The 23,820-nt window shown below is 40.6% G+C and overlaps 1 protein-coding gene across 1 annotated transcript in view; it reads right to left on the reverse strand.

Annotated features, from left to right (window-relative positions):
* Positions 1-23,100, reverse strand: part of PPA1 (inorganic pyrophosphatase 1) — a 30,416-nt gene extending 7,316 nt beyond the window's left edge. The window contains exons 1-8 of the mRNA XM_043596538.1: positions 22,929-23,100; positions 19,845-19,903; positions 7,923-7,976; positions 6,934-7,053; positions 4,010-4,096; positions 2,984-3,110; positions 961-1,088; positions 604-689 (exon numbers count right to left, since the gene is read on the reverse strand). Coding sequence (XP_043452473.1) covers positions 604-689; positions 961-1,088; positions 2,984-3,110; positions 4,010-4,096; positions 6,934-7,053; positions 7,923-7,976; positions 19,845-19,903; positions 22,929-22,992 — 725 coding nt within the window. The 5' untranslated portion in view covers positions 22,993-23,100. The remainder of the gene's footprint in view (positions 1-603; positions 690-960; positions 1,089-2,983; positions 3,111-4,009; positions 4,097-6,933; positions 7,054-7,922; positions 7,977-19,844; positions 19,904-22,928) is intronic.
* Positions 23,101-23,820: the final 720 nt, after the last annotated feature.

Consider the following 23,820-nt stretch of genomic DNA (forward strand, 5'->3'; position numbering starts at 1 on the left):
TTAAGTGGTGATAGTGGGCATTCTCTTGTAAATCTCTAAAAACCCAAGAGGAAGCATCTGATCCTGGACATGGGTTGGGGGCCAGACAGACTTGGATGTGAGTCCTAACCATGAAACACTTATTGAGGGATGACTTTGGTTAAGTTTAATTTCCCTGCATCTCTGCTACATGTTTGGCAAATATTAACTGCTCAATAAGTATTAGCTATTATTAGCAGTAGTAAATTCTGTGTGCACGGTAGATCCTGGTTTAGCTGCAACACATCTTACATATTTAGATCAGAGCAAAACTCTTGCACTCAACCTTATTTCACTCACTACATTCTGAGCACTCTGCTTGTAAGCCTTTCTAGTTACCCTCACAAAGCTCTGATCCCACGGTCCCTTTTATAGTTTTAGTTTGTACTTGTTCAGAGAGTATCTCATGAGTACTTTTCAGTTGCTTATATATCTACCTTCCCACTTACTTTAGCACTGACTCACAAAACCAACCATCCCTTTTCGAAGGAATGTAATAATACAGTGTGTTTATGGTCGTTAAAACCTTTGGAGCAAGCTGGTCTGCCTTCTGTGGTAAACACACAGAGAAGAGTTCCTGCTTACCAACTGATCCCCTTTCCATCGATCTTCTTCGTCACTAATGCTCTCCAGTGGTCATGAGTGCTTTTAATAATATCAGTTGCAAAATCCTGTAATTTGAAGATACGCATTACAAAGACAGATAAGTGTCTTTTCCTTATTATCAACATTTTGCCAAAGCCTGAGAACTTTGTCTTTTCTAAATTCGTTTCCTTGTGTCAGAAATGGAAGAGAACATTTAAATGAATCGATATCAAGGCTGTCTTACCTATATCCTTAAACATTTGTTTTATGGTCATACAGTCTTTAAATGGTAACGATATAGTTAAGTTGGTCTCGATACAAACAGGCCGAAAGCTACACTTCTATACGACACACTACCTTATCTTTAAATTCTGCATTGAAAGCAAACTGGTTCTCCGGTTTTCCATCAGGAACCTTGTACCTTCTAAACCAGTCCACAGTAGCTTCCAGGTACCCAGGTTTCAGCCGCTTGACATCGTTAATATCTAAGAAGAGGACAAGCAGATTGCAAGATGAATATGTAATTGTTCATGCAATACAAATATCAAGTACGTACTTTGAGAGAGCGATAGGATGGATTACCAAAAAAGTTCAAGATAACGTTAGAGTGAACCACCTTGCTGGAAAGAGAACACACAGACATTAAAAGGAAATCATCTAGTGTCTTAGAATAGCTCTGATGTTAAGTACTAAGAAAACAACCAATACAATAGTAACTTCTATTAGAGAGTTTTCTGCCAGGAACTGGAAACAAAAGACCAAATATGTTTTTATTATACCACAGTGAAGAAAACTGTCAGAGCTGATTAACTCTCTGACTGCGAACCAGACATTGAAAGGTATGCTGGATCCGGACTGGAGAATCCTGAACACCAGATCCAGAAAAGAAAAGGTCGGCAAAAAACAATCCAGTCAACTTTTGCTCCTCATCTTGCAAAGCTGCATACAGAGACACAGGAGTGGTCTCCAGGGCTACAAGAACTGCCTCCTGATGCCACATCAAGAGCCTACCAAAGACAGCACCAATTCTGTGCTGTTCCCTCTCGGGTTTGGCTTTCCTAACCAGCCCGGCAGTCCTGGTGTCGTAGCAAGCATGGAACCCCAGGCTTACTTTCGCGGGTTCCCACAAAATAGCAGGGCGACCTGGCTATCGGGGCTCCACAACGACCAAGAAGATCAGTGTGTCTGAACTGACTGCTTTAGTGGTAAGTAGTCCTCTTCCATGGCTCTGTGTGTATCTCTCCCAGAGGTGTGGCTAGTCAAGAATTCTCTCCATCTAGCAATGCCAATGAACTCTTCAGATTATAACAGATGACAGACAGACACTATCTTAGGCTGACTTGGAGGGAAAGCTGCATACTATTTGCAGCATGGGGCCAACCGCCCAGAGAAAGTTTTCAGTACTCCAATAGCCTCTACTGCAGGGCAAAAGGCCACATACATGTTTTAGGATTCCACGTACAAGAAATATCCAGAATCGGGAAATCTATGGTGACAGCAGATTAGGGATTGCCAGGGCCTGGGAAGAGCAGGGGATAGGGAGTGACTGCTTAGACATAGAGTTTTCATCTGGAGTGATGAAATGTCCTGGAACTAGACTGTGGTGATGTCGTGTGACTTTGTGAATGTATTAAATGCCACCGAATTGTACACTTTAAAATTGTTAAAATGGTAATTTTGTGTTAAGTGAATTTTACCACCAAAAAAAAGGGGGGGTGGGTAATGAAGTACTGATACATGTTACACTGCAGATGAGCCCTGAAAACATTATGCTACGTCAAAGAAGCTAGACAGACACATTAACATACAATCCCATTTGTGTGAAATGTTCAGAACAGGCCAGTCCATTAAGACAAACAATACATTAGTGATTGCCAGGGACTGGGGGAAATGGGAACAGGGAGTGGCTGCTAATGGATACAGAACTTACTGTTAGAGTAGGGAACACGTTCTGGAATTAGACAATGGAGACAGTTGCACAACAGAGTGAATATATTAAAAATCGTAGAATTGTACACTTTAAAATGATGAATTTTATAGCATGCAGATCATATCTCACTCAAAAAATTTTTTTAATAAACAAAGCAAGAGAATGCTAGTATGTATGGAAGGAAAAGAGAAAAGAGTAAACACAAACTACCAGATTTTTCCTTTCCTGGAACGAAGGAGAAAATGTACTCAATTACTAAGTTAATTACTAAGAAGTTCACTGTGCGGAATAACAGTGCTTTGTCAAATGTTTTGCTTCTCCATTCTTTAACAGTTTGAAGGCGTGGGCTTATTCCTTAGTGCTTACTGAAGGTGATTCTGTCTCTATAGGTTAAATCTGGTGGGGAGTAAGATTTAGATGTAAAGACTTTAGATCTTCAGATTTCCTTACCATTGTAATTGGCTGCATCAGGATCATCCACATTAATGGCAATGACTTTCCAGTCGGTTTCCCCTTCATCGATCATAGCCAGTATACCCAGAACTTTCACACTAATTATTTCACCTCTTGCACATACCTAAGAGTCAATAACCACAGTTAGGACAATACCACAGAATGAAACTTTGGAAGAAAAGTTTTACTTGGTAGATAACAGGAAACAAGGAAGATGCCAAGTTTCTGCAAACTTACCATAAAATGGTTTCTTTAGGCAATTTTTAAAAAGCTAAACAAGCAGATCCCTGTCTTATCAAAACTGAAAATAAGTACCCTTGGAGGCCCTAAGAAAATCAGTAACGTAGTTGAGGATAATTCATATTTTTTGAGGTGTCATTGATTGGGCCAAAAAATAAATCCTCCATAATATGTTTCAAACACATATTTAAATGTGCTTTACTTTTTATTTTACTCAAACAACTGAATTAGGCAAGTCAAACAATATGATTTAACTTAATGAGTTAAAAAACTGAATGCCAACTTTCTTTTCGGTTGTTAACTATTTCCCTCAGCCTGAGCAGTATCGTAAGGAAATGATAACTACAGTCATGATGTCAGTCGTGATGTTAGAGTTGCCCTACTTGATGAAGAAATTCTGACCATAGATCTCCAGCTCCTGAGGTTGGCTGACATGGGTCGGTTCACTGACCGTTCCGAGCAAGTCAGCAAGGTCTGCCTTGTATCGAGATGAAATCTGCCTCCTGGTACTCTACCCGTTGACTAGTCATCTGCCTGCCAAAGCAATGCAGAACACAACTGCTTCTTCTGCATGCATGTATACATACATTTTTTTAGACTAAGTTTAAATGCACACATTATAGTATACAAATGCTTAGAACTAGAAGTTTTAACTTCTCAAAGAGACATCACTATTTCACTAATATGCATATATTTTATTCACAATATTTTTTAAAGTATGAACTTTGTATACTTCATTACTATCATCTTGACACTACAGAAAAACATTTCAGATTCCATTACCTTGCTTCCAATTTCACACACATCGATTGGGTCATTGTCACCGCAACAGCCAGTGTGTTTGTCATTGTGTCCTGGGTCTTCCCAAGTCTAAAAATTAAATTAACTAATTAATTAATTAAAAATTAAAAAAAAAATTAAGTCTGAGAATATATCATTTCTATACAAGCTACTGACAAAGTGGATCGTGTTTGCATTAAAAGATAACAGCCCAGGGGCGCCTGGGTGGCTCAGTCAGTTAAGCGTCCGACTTCAGCCCGGGTCATGATCTCGCGGTCTGTGAGTTCGAGCCCTGCGTCGGGCTCTGTGCTGACGGCTCAGAGCCTGGAGCCTGCTTCTGATTCTGTGTCTCCCTCTCTTTCTGCCCCTCCCCTACTCATGCTCTGTCTCAGAAATAAATAAACATTAACAAAAAAAATTAAAAAAAAAAAAGATAACAGCCCATGAGTTTTTCTACAAAAATATGAATCTTCAGCTATTTTTTTTCTCATTTTTAAGAAATTTTTGATTTACATCTAAGAATCTTCACTACACACAGTAATTTTAATTAAATGCTAGGACCCTATTATGCTAAATATGCTATATACACTCAACTAAATATTCTATGCTAAATACGCTAAACTGAATTTAAGATTTATTTTTGTTTTTTGTTTTTTTTAAGTTTAAGTGTTTTTTAAATTTATTTTGAGAGAGATATAGAGAGCAAGTGGGGAGGGACAAAGAGAGGGGGAGAATCCCAAGCCAGCCTCTAGATTGTCAGTGCAGAGCCCGATGCAGGGCTCGAACTCACACACCTCAAGAGTCGGACACTTAACCGACTGAGCCACCCAGGTACCCCTAAATTCAAGCTTTAAAACAGATGATACTTTTTTTAAAAGTTTATTTATTTTATTTTTAGTGATCTCTACACTGAATGTGGGGCTTGAACTTACAACCCCGAGATCAACAGTCGCATGCTCTACTAACTGAGCCAGCCAGGTGCCTCAACAATAATCCTATTTAAAACAACCAAAACCCAACCACCTAATAGTTGAGACAACATGCAACACAAATACAGACCCAAATATTTACTTAAAAAATACATTAAAAGAAAAGTGCTTTGGGGGCGCCTGGGTGGCGCAGCCGGTTAAGCGTCCGACTTCAGCCAGGTCACGATCTCGCGGTCCGTGAGTTCGAGCCCCGCGTCAGGCTCTGGGCTGATGGCTCAGAGCCTGGAGCCTGTTTCCGATTCTGTATCTCCCTCTCTCTCTGCCCCTCCCCCGTTCATGCTCTGTCTCTCTCTGTCCCAAAAAATAAATAAACGTTGAAAAAGAAAAGTGCTTTGATGGACTTTTTGTGCTCACCATCTTCTATGAACTAGATTTTCTTTAAAATAAATTTCCAAAACAGAGGTAGGTAGACAGTAATGCTAAAAGGGAAATGAGATGTTCTGATGGTAAGTGTCATCACCGACCAGGAGCCAAGACAGAAAAGCTTAATCAGGATCTTCTGGAGCTTTCAATTACTAGCTTTATTTCCTGAATCTCTGCAGAGATCTTACAGATGGCTTGTGCTTGGTTGGATGTTTAAAATGTACTTATTGTTCTAGTTATTTTCTCCCTCAATATAGAACATATTTCTTGGCTATTCAGCTGGAATAAAGGCAAAAAGATAAAAGTGAAGGGGGGTAAACAAAGACCAGATCCAACAAAGCCAAATCCAACCTCCGGAAGAATAAGTATTTCAGCAGTGTTTTCCCAGAGGGACAATATTTTGAGGCTAACTACTAAATGAACTGGAATACAAGGTGAAATGCTATAATTGAGGCAGACAAATGACTTTGTGATTACCAGCTGAGTTTGATCTATGTTTTGGTAACTTACAGATTGTCTCACAGTAGACTCGACTTAATAGACTTAATGGTTAATAAAAACAAACCATTTATCAACAGGAAAAAGTAAATTGAGTATTTCATGTAAAAATCCTAAGTACCACAGGCATTAGCCTAGCCAAACTGGAATTAAATATCCATCATTTACTCATACTAGACATGATTCTAGTGATTCTTCCTTTAAATATTAAATAAGAGCCTACTATACACACTGGCATTGTGCTGGGATAAATTGGTATACAATACAGACATCCTCCCTCCTCAAAGGTGTTGTCTGTTTAGGAAAACAGAACCCCACTATTACTTTACCACAAAAAGACTGGCATTAAGAAGAAGAAATCAGGACTCTCAACATGAAAGCTTACCTGTGCCAGGCTCCTCACAATAGCTATATGAGCCAAGTGCTCATAATCTCAGAGAGATTGGCCTCAGGGAGGAGGAAAGAGAGGCAAGTTAGGTGAGCCAGCAAGTGGCGGACTTGGGATGTGGTGCCAAAAATCCATGCTTTCAACCACTAGCCTACATGGTCCCTCTTTGCCACTCATTCCGTAAAGAAACAAAGCATATGGTTTACAACCAGTCCATATAGAAAGATAAATATTTCAGAACTTTCAAATGTGAATTTAAATATCATAAAACATTTATCTTCAGTTTATTTTGAAAATAAGTTTATTCAAGGAAGTATTAAAGTAATTACTCTTGGGGCGCCTGGGTGGCTCAGTCAGTTGGGCGTCCGACTTCAGCTCAGATCATGATCTCACACTCCGTGAGTTCGAGCCCCACGTTGGGCTCTGTGCTGACAGCTCTGAGCCTGGGGCCTGCTTCGGATTCTGTGTCTCCCTTTCTCTCTGCCCCTCCCCTGCTCATGCTCTGTCTCTCAAATAAATAAAAACATTTTAAAAAGTTTTTTAAATTAAAAATAATAATTACTCTTACGTTGGTAAAATCTACCATGGCATAAACTTTCTGCAGGTGTTTAAATCTTTTCCACTAACAGCTATAGGTTAATTTTTTGTAAGCTAAAAAGTACATTTTTAGCTACTGCACAGATACATACCTGAGGGATAGCACCATAATTCCAGATATATCCTTTATAAGGGAACAGATTTGCAACGTAACGGAGTTTTCCTTTTTTCACATCTTGTTTAATTGGGTTTAAAGGGTCCTTTGTAGCTATCTGAAATAAAAAATTTCAAATTATTGTATATTTGGATATAAAATACTATTCAAATAACGATTTGAGGAAATGAATTATGGAATGCATATCCTGTAATTCCACTTTAATGAAGTATTTTGCCTCTAACATTTTTATGATTTGATATAAAAGTTTTTCCATAATCAGCCTTAAATTGGAAAACTTATTTGAGGTACACAGGAACTATCAAGAAGGGGAAAAAACCCTTAAAAAAAACCCCAAAATTTACTTATTCAAGAAAGCAAAAACTAAAATTACCTGGAATAAAATCCTAACATTTGAGAAATGTTTTAAGATTTGTATTAAAAGGGCAAAGTAAATATTATCCAACTTAGGCTTTCCTTAAAACATTTTAAATTATTCAAATATTTGAGTGTATATTACATGCAAAATATGGCTACTGTCAAAAAGCTTAATTAGGTGATAGAAGAAATGTAACAAATATCCACAACAAAAAGCCGAATCTATTAGGAGTCATCAGAAAGAAATTAAGGCAACAGAAATTCCAATACAATCACAGGTGGCTGGGGTAACTAAAGAAAGCCCGGTGACTCCATGGAGGAGTCTGGAGGAGTCGTTGATGGACTTAAAGGGGATAACACAGGAGAAACAGGTAATTCTAGGCTTTCAGAAGCCAGAAGCAAAGGTGTGGGGAGGACAGTCTGCCGCTTCAGAGCCCAGGGGGAAGACTGGCAGGCAGTGGGCGACGCAACCTAATCGGAGAAGAGATTGGGACCAGCAAGAAGAAAACCTTAGGCTTCAGCGGTTGAACCCTCAAGCAAATGCAAATCAGTGTGCTTAGATCAAAATTAATATCCTAAGTCTGATCACCAGTGTAAGGAGAAACATACCTCCATTTTTGCATTCGACCAGCGCGGTACTTCAACTACCATGTGGAACACGTCCTGAAAAACACAGAAGGTGAAATGGTCACAGGAGCTAATTTGTTCTCTCACCTCAGTGAGCGTTTCACTGGTTCGGCCAAAGTTAAACTGTTCGTTGTATTGGATCTTTGAAGTCAATAGGCTTTCAACACAAGTCAGCCAAAAAATCAGACCCGGGGCACCTCAGGGGGCCTCGTCAGTTAAACATCCGACTCTTGATTTCGGACTCTTGATTTTGGATGATTTTGGCTCAGGTCATGATCTCATGGTTCGTGATATTGAAGGCGCTTTCTCTCAAAATAAATACATAAACTTAAAAAAAAAATCAGACCAAATATGCAAAGTAACTGTAGAATTAAGGTGGTGGGTGTATTCTTGTCCAATCTGTAATTCTTTCAAATTTTTGTGTGTTTAAGTAAACATAATAAATTTTTCATAATAAAATGTCAGGGGTGGGGTGGGTGGGAAGAATGTTACTATAAAGAAAGGAAATAGTTTTTAAACATAACAGAACTTCTATCTCCGAGGAAGACCGTCTTCAAAGAGATAATCTCCAAAGCCCATTCGCTTCCTCCAGTGACACTGCAATTGCTCAAGATGTTTTCAGAACTCCTCTTTCAGTGGCAGTTTGGAAGACAAACCCTAAGTCAGTTTACTCACATTGTCATACGTTAGTTTGACAGAGGAGGGGCAGATAGAGAGGGAGACACAGAATCTGAAACAGGCTCCAGGCTCTGAGCTGTCAGCACAGAACCTGATGCCGGGCTCGAACCCACAAACTGTGAGATCATGACCTGAGCCGAAGTCGGACGCTTAACTGACTGAGCCACCCAGGCGCCCCAATAAATAAAACTTTAAATGGTCAGGTTTTCAGTTTATAGCCTTGCAAAAGGTATACATGAGGCCAAATTTGCAATTATTCTTTTATAAAAGGTGTATTTTTTAAAGCGGATTTGAAATGAAAGTCACTTATGGGGTACCTGGGTGGCTCAGTCGGTTGACCATCCAACTCTTCATTTTGACTCAGGTCATAATCCCAGGGTCATGGGTTCGAGCCCCATGTCGGGCTCTGCACTGAGTATGGAGCCTGTTTAAGATTCTCTCTCTCTCCCTCTGCCCCTCTCCCCAACCCATGCTCACTCTCTCTCTCTCTAAAAAAAAAAAAAAACATTTTTTTAAATGTAAGTCACTTAGTTACACACTTTTTAGAATTATTTTTCTGCTACTTTGCCCCCCCCCCCAAAAAAAACAGAGACTAATAAGCTACAAAAGGATAAGTCAAAGGTTTTGAGCCAATGATTACTGTGCTATTAGTTTTAACCAAGCAGAAAAGCTAGAGCTTACAGTCTCAAACTGCTGTCCTTTATTTAAGTTCTTGGTCAAATTGAGGGAGACAAGAAGATTTCATGAGTTTCTGCTTCAAGCCTCTTAACACCTACTTGATATAACATAAAACCCACAAAAAACAGAGATCTTAAAATCCAGGACTGAGTAAGTGTTCTATCCATGTTAAGTGATAATTGTGTGGTTTAGAGAAAGTAACACATTGTTCATGGGAAGACCCAATCTTTGATTCAATTTCAAGATTTAATCAAAGAGGGGCGCCTGGGTGGCGCAGTCGGTTAAGCGTCCGACTTCAGCCAGGTCACGATCTCGCGGTCCGTGAGTTCGAGCCCCGCGTCAGGCTCTGGGCTGATGGCTCAGAGCCTGGATCCTGTTTCCGATTCTGTGTCTCCCTCTATCTCTGCCCCTCTCCCGTTCATGCTCTGTCTCTCTCTGTCCCAAAAATAAATAAAGGTTGAAAAAAAAAAAATTTTTTTTTTAAAAAATAAATAAAAAAAAATTTAAAAAAATTAAAAAAAAAGATTTAATCAAAGAAATGTGATTTCTTTTTAAGAACTGCATCTATCTCGTACCACACCTCAGGTATTAAAATGAAAGATCTATGGGTCTACGAGCAAGTCTGGACTTTAAGTTTTCAGCAGCAATACCCTAACTGTTCACAAGATGGAGCTGTTACCACATGAAAGAGTAACTGAGAAGTGAAACCAAAGAGATCAGTAAATTAAAAAAAAAAAAAAAAAGGCATTACCAAATGAATAAATTACCTCAAGAAAAAGGTAGCAAATAGGGCCAAAATGTACAAATTTGAAACTTGGTAACTATATTGAACATTTTAATGGAATAAGTGGTAAATGCATATAGATCCTCAAAACCCCACTACCTAATATTACAAACCTACGTAACTATAATGGAAAGCAAGCAAAGAAAGAACATTAAAGGAAAGAAAACATCTTTCTGAAAATAGTTAAGACAACTCCACTGCACAGAGGAATTCCAAAAGCCTGAATGTTTGGTGCTTTTTATTTTTTTATTCTTTAAATTTTTTTTTGTTTGTTTGTTTAATGTTTATTTTAGAGACAGAGAGAGACAGAGTATGAACAGGGAAGGGGCAGAGAGAGAGGGAGACACAGAATTTGAAGCAGGTTCCAAGCTCTGAGCTGTCAGTACAGAGCCCGACATGGGCCTCGAACCCATGAACTGTGAGATCATGACCTGAGCTGAAGTTGGAAGCTCAACTGACTGAGCCACCCAGGTGCCCCAGTTTGGTGCTTTTTAGGAATTCGTTAGGCAAAAAAACAGCAGGGAGTATCCTGCAAAAAGCCTCAGAGCCAAATCATTCATGTTCTCTCAATAATTAATTAATTAATTACTGAGTGCCACTGTTGGGTGTTACTGTCCTAGGCACTGAAGACTAGCAGTGAACAGAATAAGAGCTCTTTTATTTTTTAATATTTATTTTTGAGAGAGAGACAGAACATAAGGTGGGCAGGGGCAGACAGAGAGGGAGACACAGAACCCGAAGGAGGCTCCAGGCTCTGAGCTGGCAGCACAGAGCCCGACGCAGGGCTCAAACTCAGACCTCGAGATCATGACCTGAGCTGAAGTCGGACACTTAACCGACTGAGCCACTCAGGTGCCCCATAAAAGCTCTTTGAACTCCCTCAAAGTTAGATTTCCAAATCCAGGCCTCTGCATGGAGGCCTCAGGCTACAGTGGGGCTGGGGTGGGGTGTGGGGTGTGTGTGTGGGTGGGGAGGGTGGGGTTCATAAACCTGGGGGAGGGAACTTACCTGTAAAATGAATGCTTAGCACACTTTTAAGTGTATGTAGATGCCATAGTGAGTACTGTGCCTTTTTTTAAAGCAATGAACTTATAGCTTTTAGTCATTATGTACCCCATCAATAATCACAACAGAAGGTATTAAGTATGTTGATATAAAAAGGAGGGGGTTCATTCTTTAACAGGAACTACTGCTGTTCTCCTAGAGGCTGCTACAATTCAGGGAGTTGTTCAGGTGAACAGTGATCCTTAACATTTTCAGGGCAATGTAAGAAATCCAACCAATTCCACTGCGGGAAGCACTTTTACTGTTAAATTATGCATTCTAATTGGAACTCCTGTGCACTCTTGGTAGGACATAAAATGGTATAGCCACTGTGGAAAACCGCGGCTCCACCAAAAATAGAGTTACCATATGACCCAGCAATTCCACTTCTGGGTATACGCCCAAAGAACTGAAAGCAAGGTCTTCAAGAGGTATTTGTATACCCATGTTCATAGCAGCATTATTCACAATCTCTAAACCATAGAAGCAACCCCCCCAAAAAAGGAAGGAAATTCTGACACGTGCTGTAACATGTGTGGACACAACTTGAGGCCATGATAAGTGAAATAAGCCAGTCACAAAAGGACAAATACCGTGTGATTCCACTTACATGAGGTATCTAAAGAAGTCAAATTCATACAGAAACAGAAAGTAGAAGGGTAGCCGCAAGGGGGTTGGGAGGGGGGAACAGGGAGTTCATGTTTAATGGACATGAGATTTCAGTTTTGAAAGATGAAGCGAGTTCTGGAGATGAAGGGTGGCAAGGGTTGCGCAACAATGTGAATGTATCAATACCCCTGAAGTGTACACTTACCGATGGTTAGAACAGTCAGTGTTACGTTATGTGGATTTTACAATTAACAATTGGAAAAAATCATGCATTCTCGTATTTCCAACATTTATGCATTTAAAATACTGAGACAAGACTTTAGGGTATTTAGTACTACCCAGTTACAAATTCATGCCTTCTTTCTCTAATCCTAACTGGTTTCAACTATTACTTAGCTCAATCCTGGATTGAGAGGAGAATCTGTTCTCCACTTCTAGTCTGCTTTGATTCTAAATCCCCGCTCTGGCATCAAGCTCTCAGCTCCCTATTTATAGTTTCAGAGGAAGGAAGGGGTTAGTATCCCTAGTGGGATGATTTGGATAAGCCTGTAGGAGGCAGAAGAAAGGCAAACTATAGCTTTAGCTCTGACTTCCGAAAGGCAGAGACCTACCACTCTTCCCAGCTTTATAATCATTTCATAAGAATGTCAATGTTAAAGGTGTTCAAATTCTAAGGAGATTGGAAACTTAAGCCTAAACTAATTGTATCATTCCATTAAATCAAAAAGAGTGTAAATAAAAATATTTTAGGGGTAGGAGACATGTAACCTATATCTTGATTAGTCTTTTACTTTCACTGATTAAACAGGAATATTTCAATAGTATGGTGATCAGGGGTTTCATTTCCAAACCGGTTAGTTTTCTTATGGATCAAATTAGTAGTCTAAAAGCTGTTTACTAATGAACAGGCTATGGATATTTGGTAGGCTATTATAACTAGTGTAGTTAAGTATGTGTATATAGGGAGCATTTAATTATATCCCACCACTGAATCTTAGTAGTGAAGTTAAATGCGTCTTTATTGGGAGACCTATGAACACCTTAAGACTTATGATCAGTTTCCAACACTGGATCCAAAGCCTAGTGAACATGACATGCTATATTGCAAACTTACATAAGTGGCTTTTAAATCAACATTTTCAAGTTGAGCCACCATGTATCTCTCCAGATAACTTCAGGAACCAAATAAATGCCAGACTTGGGAAGAAATACAAAATCACTCTCTGATTCCATCGTCCTTCCTTTTATTTTCTGTTTTGCAGTAAAATTTGCAGAAAAACGGTGGTGGTAGAGAGGACTTTCTTCTAAATTCATCTCGAGATTACTCAACAAGCAAGAAGCTAATAAAAAACAAGGGCAGCTTTTTTTTTTTTTTTAACTTCTAGAACAGTTTTGTAGTATAAAATCCCTATCAGAAAGGCTCACATAATTAATAAGGAAATGTTCCACCTGCAAACAGGTACTTTTGAAAAGGTGTACTAGATTTAATCCTGTCTGAGATTATTATACCTTATTAAGTGCTCATCAAGTGACAATGGCTCTTAATCCTTAGTTTTAGATTTGGGCTTCAGTGTCAGTTTTTTTTTATTACAGGAAATACTCTAAACTATTAAATGCAAATGGATTCCTCCTTGTGCACTGTTGGTGGGCACGTAAATTAGTGCAGCCATTATGGAAAACAGCATGGCGGTTCCTCAAAACACTAAAAATGATTCAATGAAATTTGCTTAAAGAGTAGATCTTGGGGCGCCTGGGTGGCGCAGTCGGTTAAGCGTCCGATTTCAGCCAGGTCACGATCTCACGGTCCGTGAGTTCGAGCCCCGCGTCAGGCTCTGGGCTGATGGCTCAGAGCCTGGAGCCTGTTTCCGATTCTGTGTCTCCTTCTCTCTCTGCCCCTCCCCTGTTCATGCTCTGTCTCTCTCTGTCCCAAAAATAAATAAACGTTGAAAAAAAAAATTAAAAAAAAAAAAAAAAAAGAGTAGATCTTAGGGGTGCCTGGGTGGCTCAGTCAGTTAAGTGTCTGACTGTGGCTCAGGTCATGATCTCACTTTTATCACTTGTTAATGAAATAATTCAGGAATCCATTTGCTTTTTCTTTTTAAAAAACTTAATTTCTTCAGCTTTATTGAGGTATGACTGACAAATAATCACATATTCAGGATGCACAATGTGAAGTTTTGGTATATGTGTACATTGTGAAATGATCCCCCTCATCAAGAAAATTAACCTCTTCATCACCTCACATATTTACTTTGTGTGTGTGGCAATACTTAAGTTCTACTCTTTTTTTAAAAAAAATTTTTAATGTTTATTTTTGAGAGAGAGAGGGAGAGAGAGAGAGAGAGAGCGAGAGAGAGAGAGCACGCGCGTGCGCATGAGCAGGGGAGGGGCAGAGACAGAGGGAGACACAGAATCCCAAGCAGGGTGTAGGCTCTGACCTGTCAGGACAGAGCCTGATGTGGAGCTTAGACTCACAAGCTGTGAGATCATGACCTGAGTTGAAGTCAGATGCTTAACCGACTGAGCCACCCAGGCGCTCCTGTGATGACGAAGAATTTTGAACATAGAACCTTTCCCAGGAAAAATGCACATTTACACCAAATCGCAGTATCACAGAGTTCACAGAACCTCAGAAACCCGTCCATGGCCATTTGAGGGCCTCAGGGCCACCAAGAATGCCTGGACTAGAAGACTTCTGAGCCTTTCTAAAGAAAAAAAAGCTCTTACTCATTTCCTTTGAACGCTGAGCAAAAAAAAATAATAATAAAAATTAAAATTAAAATTAAAAAATAAAAAAATAAAATAAAAATTAAGCAAGCCTTTTTGTCTGCATTATTAAAGAGATATCTACTGTAGAAAATTTGGAACATATAAGAAGTACAAAGTAAAATCCACCTCTCCTACATATCCATAATCACTCAAGGAAGTGGAACAGTGGTTAAAACCACAAGTTCTGAGCCAAAATGCCGGGTTTCAAGCATGACACTACTGCTTATAAGCTCTAGTGGCTGATCCTGGACAACGGGGCTAATGAAAGAACCTAGCTTAGAGAATGACGTGATGGCCAAATGATATAATCCACAGAAGGGCTTTAGCATAGTGCCTAAGGTTATAGGAATCATTCAATAAATATCAACAATAATTTTGGGCCTTTTTAAAAATAATGATCTGTAATGAGGGTTCATCAATAAGCTCTATACACAGAATCATGGGACGTCAACATAGAATGTAATCTAAAACACCCACCAAGATGAACATGGCTCAGAGATGAAGGAATTTGCTCAATATCATTAGGCCAGTTAGTGGTAAAACCAAGACTAAAGTCAAGATTCCTTACTCTTAATTCAGTGATTTTTTTTTTTTTTTTACCCTATAAAATAGAGCTCTGAAGGGCTAAAGAAACAATCAGTCATTGTGCTCAACATCATCATCCTATCTGGTTGGTTACTGTTTACTGAGACTTTCCTATAAAGCCAGGCATTGTGGTATGTTATATGCATATTTAATCATCCCAACCTTTACCTTTTCAACGAAGTTGACAGACCACAGAGATTATGGTTAGAATATCTGTTATCAAAATTTAGTCACCTGAATGCTCACTGGAGAGGGAAAAAGTAGGAGTTTATTTTAAATTTAGTTATGACATGCTGATTAAGCTTAACGGTCCTCAGTTCCCATCTGTTCCCGGTTCTAACTTTGGTTTAGAAAACATGAAACCAAAGATAAACAAAACAAAAATCCAGAAAACCCATTCTATATACGTACAAAGCTAGGGAAGAAAACAGTGTTTAATTCAGTGACATTTTACAAACTTCCATTTAAGGAACTGTTTATAAAAAGAAATCGAAAATTTGAAACAAAGCAAACCCCGGAAGGAAGGAAGTAATCAAACAGGCATCTGCTTGAGTAGATCTCTCCTAAAGGGCTCAGGTACAGCGAAATAGTATCTTCAAAAAGAATGATAACATGGGTGCAGGGGGCGCTTGGCTGTCTCAGTTGGTGGAGCATGTGACTCTTGATCTTGGGGTTCTGAGTTTGAGTCTCACGTTGGGTGTAGGAATTGCTTAAAAATAAAATCTTGGAGGGGCGCCTGGGTGCTTCAGTCGGTTGAGCGGCCAACTTCGGCTCAGGTCACGATCTCACGGTCCATGAGTTCGAGCCCTGCATCAGGCTCTGTGCTGACAGCTCGGAACCTGGAGCCTGTTTCGGATTCTGTGTCTCCCTCTCTCTGACCCTCCCCCGTTCCTGCTCTGTCTCTCTCGGTCTCAAAAATAAATAAACGTTAAAAAAAACAATTTTTTTTAAATTAAAAAAAATAAAATCTTGGAAAAAAATGATACACGACTGCAGAAAATATTGTTAAATTTCTGAGGCATCAACCTATTTGATTATAAGCTGAACTTTTAGAAGAGGAGAAAAAAAAAATAGTTCCATATTTACATATTCTCCCAACAGTCACCTGGAAAACAAATAGAAGCCTATATTGTTAGAACAAATATTTAACATCAACGTTTAAGATACAGAACAAAAACAATACCAAACTTCTAAATCTAAATATCAAGTCATGATATTTGATCACTTGAAGATTTAGACAAAAGTTAATCCACCCACTATTTCACACCGTTTATGCTATGTTCTGGATTTTAAAAATTTCTCTTATCTAAAAAGTTTTATGTCAGAAAACACCCTGAGCCACAGGTATTTTTATATTTGACCCCAAAATAGACCCAGAGCAAAGGACAAAATCCAGTGAGTCCTTGCCTTTGCCTTCTTCCACCGAATGGATTTGGAAATAATCCAGGCAGGGTGTTTGAGTCACATGGATTCCCAGAACTGGCTGGCTTGATTACCTAGTGGCTGTCCACATTGAGAGGTCCTGACATAGAGCCGAATATAAGCCTTTGGGCATTTTTCCTCAGTAGAGTGGTAAGAGTTGTGTGAAAGATACATTCCCTCATTATCTCCCTTTGAATGACTGACCATATTAGAGATAAAGTCCACAACCACACACTAAAAATGTGTTTACATAAACTTAATAACATTGGAACTAAAAAAAAAAAAAAAAAAAAAAAAAAAAGCACACTCTTCTGTAACCCAATGGAGTTAATCAGATCTTTTATTTAGGCTATAATCCAAAATAATTTCTGTGTACCACACCCTTTTGGTATTTTGTATATACTAAACTTCCTTAAAAACAGAACAAAACAAAAGAACTCTTTCCTGCTTCTCAGACAGGAATCTGAAATGCTGAAGTTCACTGACGTCTGGACCACTAGTGAAATCCAGAGTTGTTGTAAGAGATTGTGTTTCTGAGCCAGCTCAGGGCGGTGCAAAGGCAGAGTTTTCATTTGAGTAATCCCAGATTATAGCCCAAACCAGTCCCATACAAGACTCCAAGGAGTTGCAGAATAAACTGAGTGAAGATGTTTTACATAGCACCAAAATGTAGTCTCAGTTTCCTATTTTGGGGTAACTTGAAGCAGTAATAAAACTGGGCACCGCAACTATTATGAACATTCTGATCCTTGGCTAGAATATTATAGTTTATATAATATAGAATATTGTATCAGTTACTTATAGCTATGGTCTGCATGCTTGTGTCCCCCCCCAAAATTCATTTGTTGAAATCCTAACCCTCAATAGTGATTGTACACTGGGTGGGACCTTTGGCAAGTGTTTAAGACACAGGGGTGGAACCCTCATGAGTGGGATTAGTGCCTTATAAAAGAGGCTCCAGAGAGATCCTTAGCCCTTTCTGCCACAAAAGTACATAGCTAGAAGTCCATGACCAAAAGAGGGCCCTCACCCAACCATGCTGGCACCCTGATCTCAGACCTCCAGGCTCCCTGAACTGTGAGTAAAAAATGCATGCTGTTGATAAGCTACCAGTCTATGGTATTTTGTTACAGCAGCCCAAATGGACTAAGACACTTATAAACACACATGCACACAAAAAAATAGCTCTAAGTCAAGAAAATATTTTTCTTCCTTAGCACATCTACATGTCAAGTTACTCTCAATAAACTTTCAGTCATCATTTTATACCTCTTAACTACTCAAAATGGTGTGAGACATGACTGGAAAGTACTTTGATATGCATACTAATTACACACCAAACGGATAATCAAGTCAACCAAATGATGCCAATTCAAGAGGAAGGAAGGATCCTGCAGCTCATGCCAACTCCCAGGAAATCAGACATAACAAATTAGAGTTTCTGAATAAATACAACTTTGAGAATCCCACAGGAGAACACATGCCAATTAGAGGTCCCTCCTGTCAGCGTGGCACATAATTGGCCTTAGGCTATTTGCTCTACTATCTCCTGTTGGAGCCCAGCACAAGGAAGCTCCTAGGAAGCAACACCTTGAGTTGGGATTTTCTGCCGACGCTCAAGTTGTCAGTCTGGAACTGGAGCAAATTTCCTGGTACAAGTTTGGTGAATTTGCCTATGTCTCTCTGATAAGTCAAGTACAGAGAAATAGTAGGACTCAGCATATACAAGGAGAAGATTTCACCTATAATGGTATTCTAGACTTGCACTGGAATGCGATGTTTGCATGTATTATGTATTGGCATGTAGCCAAGGAAAATCAACAATCTATGTGCAGTGTTTAGAACTCAAAAAAATTTGTGTTCATCGTGAATCGTGCTTCCCGGTTGGACAAAAAGAATTTTTAAAGGTTTAAAAAAGCAGCAGGCATCCGTCCTTGTGTCAGTTCCTTGTGTCAGAAGTACAAACTTCTCCTATTGGGAAGGAGGCTAAAACAAGCACTGAATAAAAAAAATAACAATAACTATTTCAATTTGTAAAAATAACCCATGCTCATTGTAAAAAGACTAGAAAATATAAAAAGACAAAAATGAAAATAAAAATCAGAAAGGGTCACTAGCAATTCTTACTTCCAAAGGACCACAAAGACTTTGGAATATATCGTTGTAGACATTTTTTCCTAGCAAAGTAAGATTCTTACCCATTTGTGGTTAGCCTATCAATTTGTGCTAGATTTCTTCAGCTCACTGGTGTGCATACTAATAGACACCTCTTTTTAGAAGTCTGTAGACTTAACCTTTATTAACACTGTACTTTTTTTTTATCATATAGTTTTTTAATGTTTATTTATTTTTGAGAGAGACAAAGACAGAATGCGAGTGGGTCAGGGGCAGAGAGAGAGGGAGACACAGAATCCGAAGCAGGCTCCAGGCTCGGAGCTGTCAGCACAGAGCCCGACGCGGGGCTGGAACCCACGACTGCGAGATCATGACCTGAGCCAAAGTCAGTCACTCAACCGACTGAGCCACCCAGGCGCCCCAACACTATTTGCATCTTAACTCTAACAGTCCACTGAAAGTACTGAATTTTCCTATAGGAAATTAGATCACTGAATAATATAGTTTAATTTTTGTAAATAAAATAGTTTATTTTTGCTGTTTAATAAATATCCCACAACCCAAATTATGTGCTGGCTACCTGGTGTATTTTATTTTATTTTTAGATGTTCATTTATTTTTTGAGAAAGCGAGAGAGAGCAGTGGAGGGGTAGAGAGAATGAAGACAGAGGATCCAAAGCAGGCTCTGCACTGACAGCAAAGAGCCTGATATGGAGCTCAACTCATAAAACATGAAATCATGACGTAAGCCAATGTCACTTAACCAACTGAGCCACCTAAGCGCCCCGACCTGGTTAATTTTAAAACCACTTATGAGAAAAAATAAAAATTAAAAATAAATGAATAAAATTAAAATTAAAATATAAATTAAAATAAAATATGAAATAAAATATAAAATAAAATATAAAATAAAATAAAATAAAATAAAAATAAAATAAAATAAAATAAAATAAAATCACTTATGAGGTAAGGTAATAAGATTGTAGTCCCAAGGACAGCTTTGAAACATTTGTTATCTGTTCCTCTACTCCTTCCCCCAAATTATAATTGCTTCTTTAGCCAAATAATCTGGATTTAAGACTGACTTCTTAGTCAATGTACCTTGAATTTGCAGCACAATGAGGCATTTTAAGCACTTATGAAGACGTATAAGAAAATCCGTATGTGGAATTAACTAATCTGAGTAAAGAGACTATGTTTAAATGGTAAGGACATCTTACCTTATCCGCATAAATTGGAACATCATGAAATGGAGATATATACTGTCCTTTTTCATTTTCTGCAAAATGAATTACGAAAAGTCGTTAGTTCTTTTGCTAATTGCATTTCCAGATGCATTAAGTACACATTTTAAAAAACACTTAAATTTTTTAGAGTCATTTTAGGCTTACCATAGGATTGAGAAAAAGATACTGCGATTTCCCATACACACCCCGTCCCCAAACTTGCATGGCCTTTCCCATTATCAACACCATTCACCAGAATAGTGAAGTAGACATTTTTTATTCCCACACGAGAAAAGCTGGTTGTATACTTTACCTTCCGGATCCCTCCAAGATTGGGTTAAATTTTAATCCTCTGCTCTCCTTAGGAGTCTAACAGATATTAACCTCTATAACAAGGGCAGGGGCTGTCTTACATACTTTTGTATCCCCAGACTCTAGCAGTGCCTGGCATACAAAAGGCTATCAAATTGTTTTGGACTGATCTTACATCACTTAACAGCTTACATAGCTAATGAAACAGTTGGGCTTAGGGGGAAGGGAAGGGACCAATTTGTTGAGTTATAAAACCATGTTGTTTTAGGCAATGTTCCAGGAAGACAGAGACAGATTATTTCTTAAGGATAATCAAGTTCCAATAACCCTTTCACAGGTAATTTCTATATTCTAGAGACTTAACTACCATATCCAAAAAGTAATTTCAAAACTGCCTTACAGGGGTACCTGGGTGGCTCAGTTAGTTAAGATTCAACTTCGGCTCAGGTCATGATCTCACAGTTTGTGAGTTTGGGCCCCCCATCAGGCTCTGTGCTGACAGCTCAGAGCCTGGAGCTTGCTTTGGATTCTGTGTCTCCCTCTCTCTCTGTCTCTCCCCTGTTCACGCTCTGTCTCTCTCTCTCAAAAAAATAAATAAACATAAAAAAAAAAAAAAACTTCCTTACTATTCTTTAGGAAACCTAAGGGTGAACCTATATCCCTTCACATTTGAAAACCGAGGTGGAATACGAAAAACTGAGCAGTGACCAAAAATTTAAGTATTTTTTAAAATGTGGACTTAATGCATCTGGAAATGCAATTAACAAAAGAACTAATGACTTTCTGTAATTCATTTTGCAGAAAATGAAAAAGGACAGTATATATCTCCATTTCATGAGTCCCATTACGATCCCTTCAGAGTCACCTGTGACTTCACAGTCCAATCCACCATCAGTTTTAAAGAGACTGACAAATATAACACTATAGAGGTAAAAAATCTTCTCCTATTAAGGAAGGGTGCTAAGAAATCTGTGATTAAAAAACCTTGGGGCGCCTGGGTGGCTCAGTCTGTTAAGCGTCCAACTTCCGCCCAGGTCATGATCTCACAGTTCGTGAGTTTGAGCCACGCGACGGGCTCTGTGCTCAGCTCAGAGCCTGGAGCCTGCTTCCGATTCTGTGTCTCCCTCTCTCTGCACCTCCCCTGCTCGTGTGCTCTGACTGTGTCTCTCAAAAAATAAATACGTGTTAAAAAACATTTTTAAAAAAAAACCTTAAAATTATGTAATTACATAATCAGTTCTAATCATTGGTATTTTTTAAGTCCCAGAGAGTTCCATCTGATAAAAAAATTACATTAGCCAGTGTCAAAGTCAAGGAATGGCTACGGTCTTCCACAACGGCCATCAAATTCTTGCTACCATTAGGTAACCTAAGTGATAACTACTGTGCAAATAAATACAGCTTGAAGTCAATTAGCCAATCATCTTTCCACCTTCAAACTTGAGCGTCACCGCTCGAAATCCCTCCTACAGAGAGATTCTAACCACAGAAAAAATAGTTCAGTGAATTATTAGTCAAAAGATCCTACACTGCCCTTATTTAAGTCCAAAATTAAATAAAATGGGGAGTCCCATCCTTCCTGGATTTTACATGGTAATCTTTAGCTACATGTGTAAACCTGAGTTCACTTTCCTTTTCCTCCCGCAGCAGGTTACTTTTCGCTAGGATCTTAGTGCATTCTCTCCGTGTTCCCATTGGTCCCCTCCACCCGGCAATTTCCTGCCTGCCCTTCACACATCACCCGCAAAGATTTGCTGCACCTGCCCATTTCCTTCCGAGTAAAACGGCTCTTTACAGTTAAAACAGAAACGCCTCTACTGACACATTCTCGAACGCCTTGGCTCTCTCCAGTTATCTATTCCTAGTGGCTTGGGCAGGGGCGTGGGTAGAGATCAAGATAAAACCCGAGGTAGCTTTCTTTCCTCCACCTGCAAGACAAAAGGCGGTGGGCGAGGGAAAGCGGAGCTCCATCAGCCCGCAGCGTGCAGAGCTCTAAGTGCAGCTCCAGGTGTGGACCTGGGGTAGGTACCCCTCAGATGTCGATTCCCTGCCCAGGGGTAAAAACTTGGCACTTTCACCCTCGTGCTTTCCAGACTGACGTCACCTGTTTGACTTGAGGGAAACAGCTTTCTGTTTCAAGAAGGCTCATTCCCAGCATCCGCGCTACAGGGGAAACCTCCGCGGGAGGGAGGGGCAGATGCGCGACCGGGCCTTCCTGGAGAGGGGTTCGGTCCTCCACTGACGGCTCCTGCTCCGGGCCTCAGTTTCCCCCTCTGCAGAACGAGGGGTTGGATCTCACCCTGCCTGGTGCCCGCAGGCTGAGCTACAGTTCAGGAATTAAGGTCCTTAGGGAGTCATCCCTCCACCCTGCCCCCGTTCCTACAAATCAAGCAATCCTCTTACGCAGATTAGTTTACCTCCTGACACCTTTTCTAGAGTGACTCAGTGGTTTCCCTTCCCATCAGACGCTGCCCGAGGGCACCTGCAAGACTAGCCGGGCCCGGGGTCGGGTCCCACCGCGCGTGTGAAAGAGAAAGACCGTCCCCGCGGTCACCCTCCCCCCCCCACCCCGTTTACCCGTTTCAAACGAGACGTATGAAATGGGAGGGCCTGGCCGGCCCAGGGCCCGGGAAGCCCAAGGAACCCGGCCCGCGCCCGGGACAAGGGGCGGAGCGCGGGCCGACGGCGCCCGGGCAGGAGGCGAGGCGAGGCCCGGGAATGAATGGGTTGGCGGGCGGGGAGGGGTCGCGGTCTGCCGACACTCACTGAGGAAGACTCGGTACTCGGGGGTGAAGGGCGCTGCGCGCTCCTCGCTGCTGAAGCCGCTCATGGTGCGGATGACGAGCCGCAGCCGCCGCCACAGAGCCACCAGCCTGCACGCGGCGCCGACTGACAAGGAGAAAGCTTCGCGCGTGCGCACCGGGGAGACTGGACTTCAGAGCGGGGCGGGGAACGGCTTTAAGCGGCCGACCCACCCCGCGCGCAGGCGCACTCCGCCCGGCCCGCCCGGCCCCGCGCCCCGCCCCGCCGGCCCCGCCTTCGCGGACAGCCCCTCTGGCTCCTAAGTTGGGCCACGTGGCTAGCGGCGATCCCTGGCTTTGGCAGTGTTCTTTCCGCCTCCGCCCCGTGTGCTTTAGGGTTCTGTCTGACCGAGGGACGGCAAAAGTCCAAGTTCTCAGCTTGCACCAGCTAGGAATGGACTGGAGACCTCTCCTTCATCGTGCACACAGGGAACTCACCTTTCTCACCTTTTCCTCTCACCGCCCCCCCCCCTCCCTCCCCGCCCCAGAGTAATTCCTGGTCTCAAAAGGCGTTCTGAAGTCACAGGCTTCATCAGACATGCCCTGCCTTTCATCTTAAAGGTGTACATTTTAAGCGAATTTGAGAGATATTACTAAGCCCCTGATGACTACCAGGTGAGTAACCAGCTCCACCATTTTTTAGTGTAGGAGAGCAGGCAAATTGCTGTTAACCTTTCTGACTCAGTTTCTCATTTGGGAAGTGGAGAGTAATGGTAACTGTTACCTGCGTTGTTGGAATGATTAACTGAGTTGATACATGTCAACAGTCCGAGGAAGAGGGACACCTGGGTGGCTCAGTCGGTTAAGCATCGATCTGCTCAGGTCATGATCCCCCATTTTCATGAGTTCGAGCCCCA

This window comes from Prionailurus bengalensis, chromosome D2 (genome assembly GCF_016509475.1).
Source record: "Prionailurus bengalensis isolate Pbe53 chromosome D2, Fcat_Pben_1.1_paternal_pri, whole genome shotgun sequence".
NCBI lineage: Eukaryota > Metazoa > Chordata > Mammalia > Carnivora > Felidae > Prionailurus > Prionailurus bengalensis.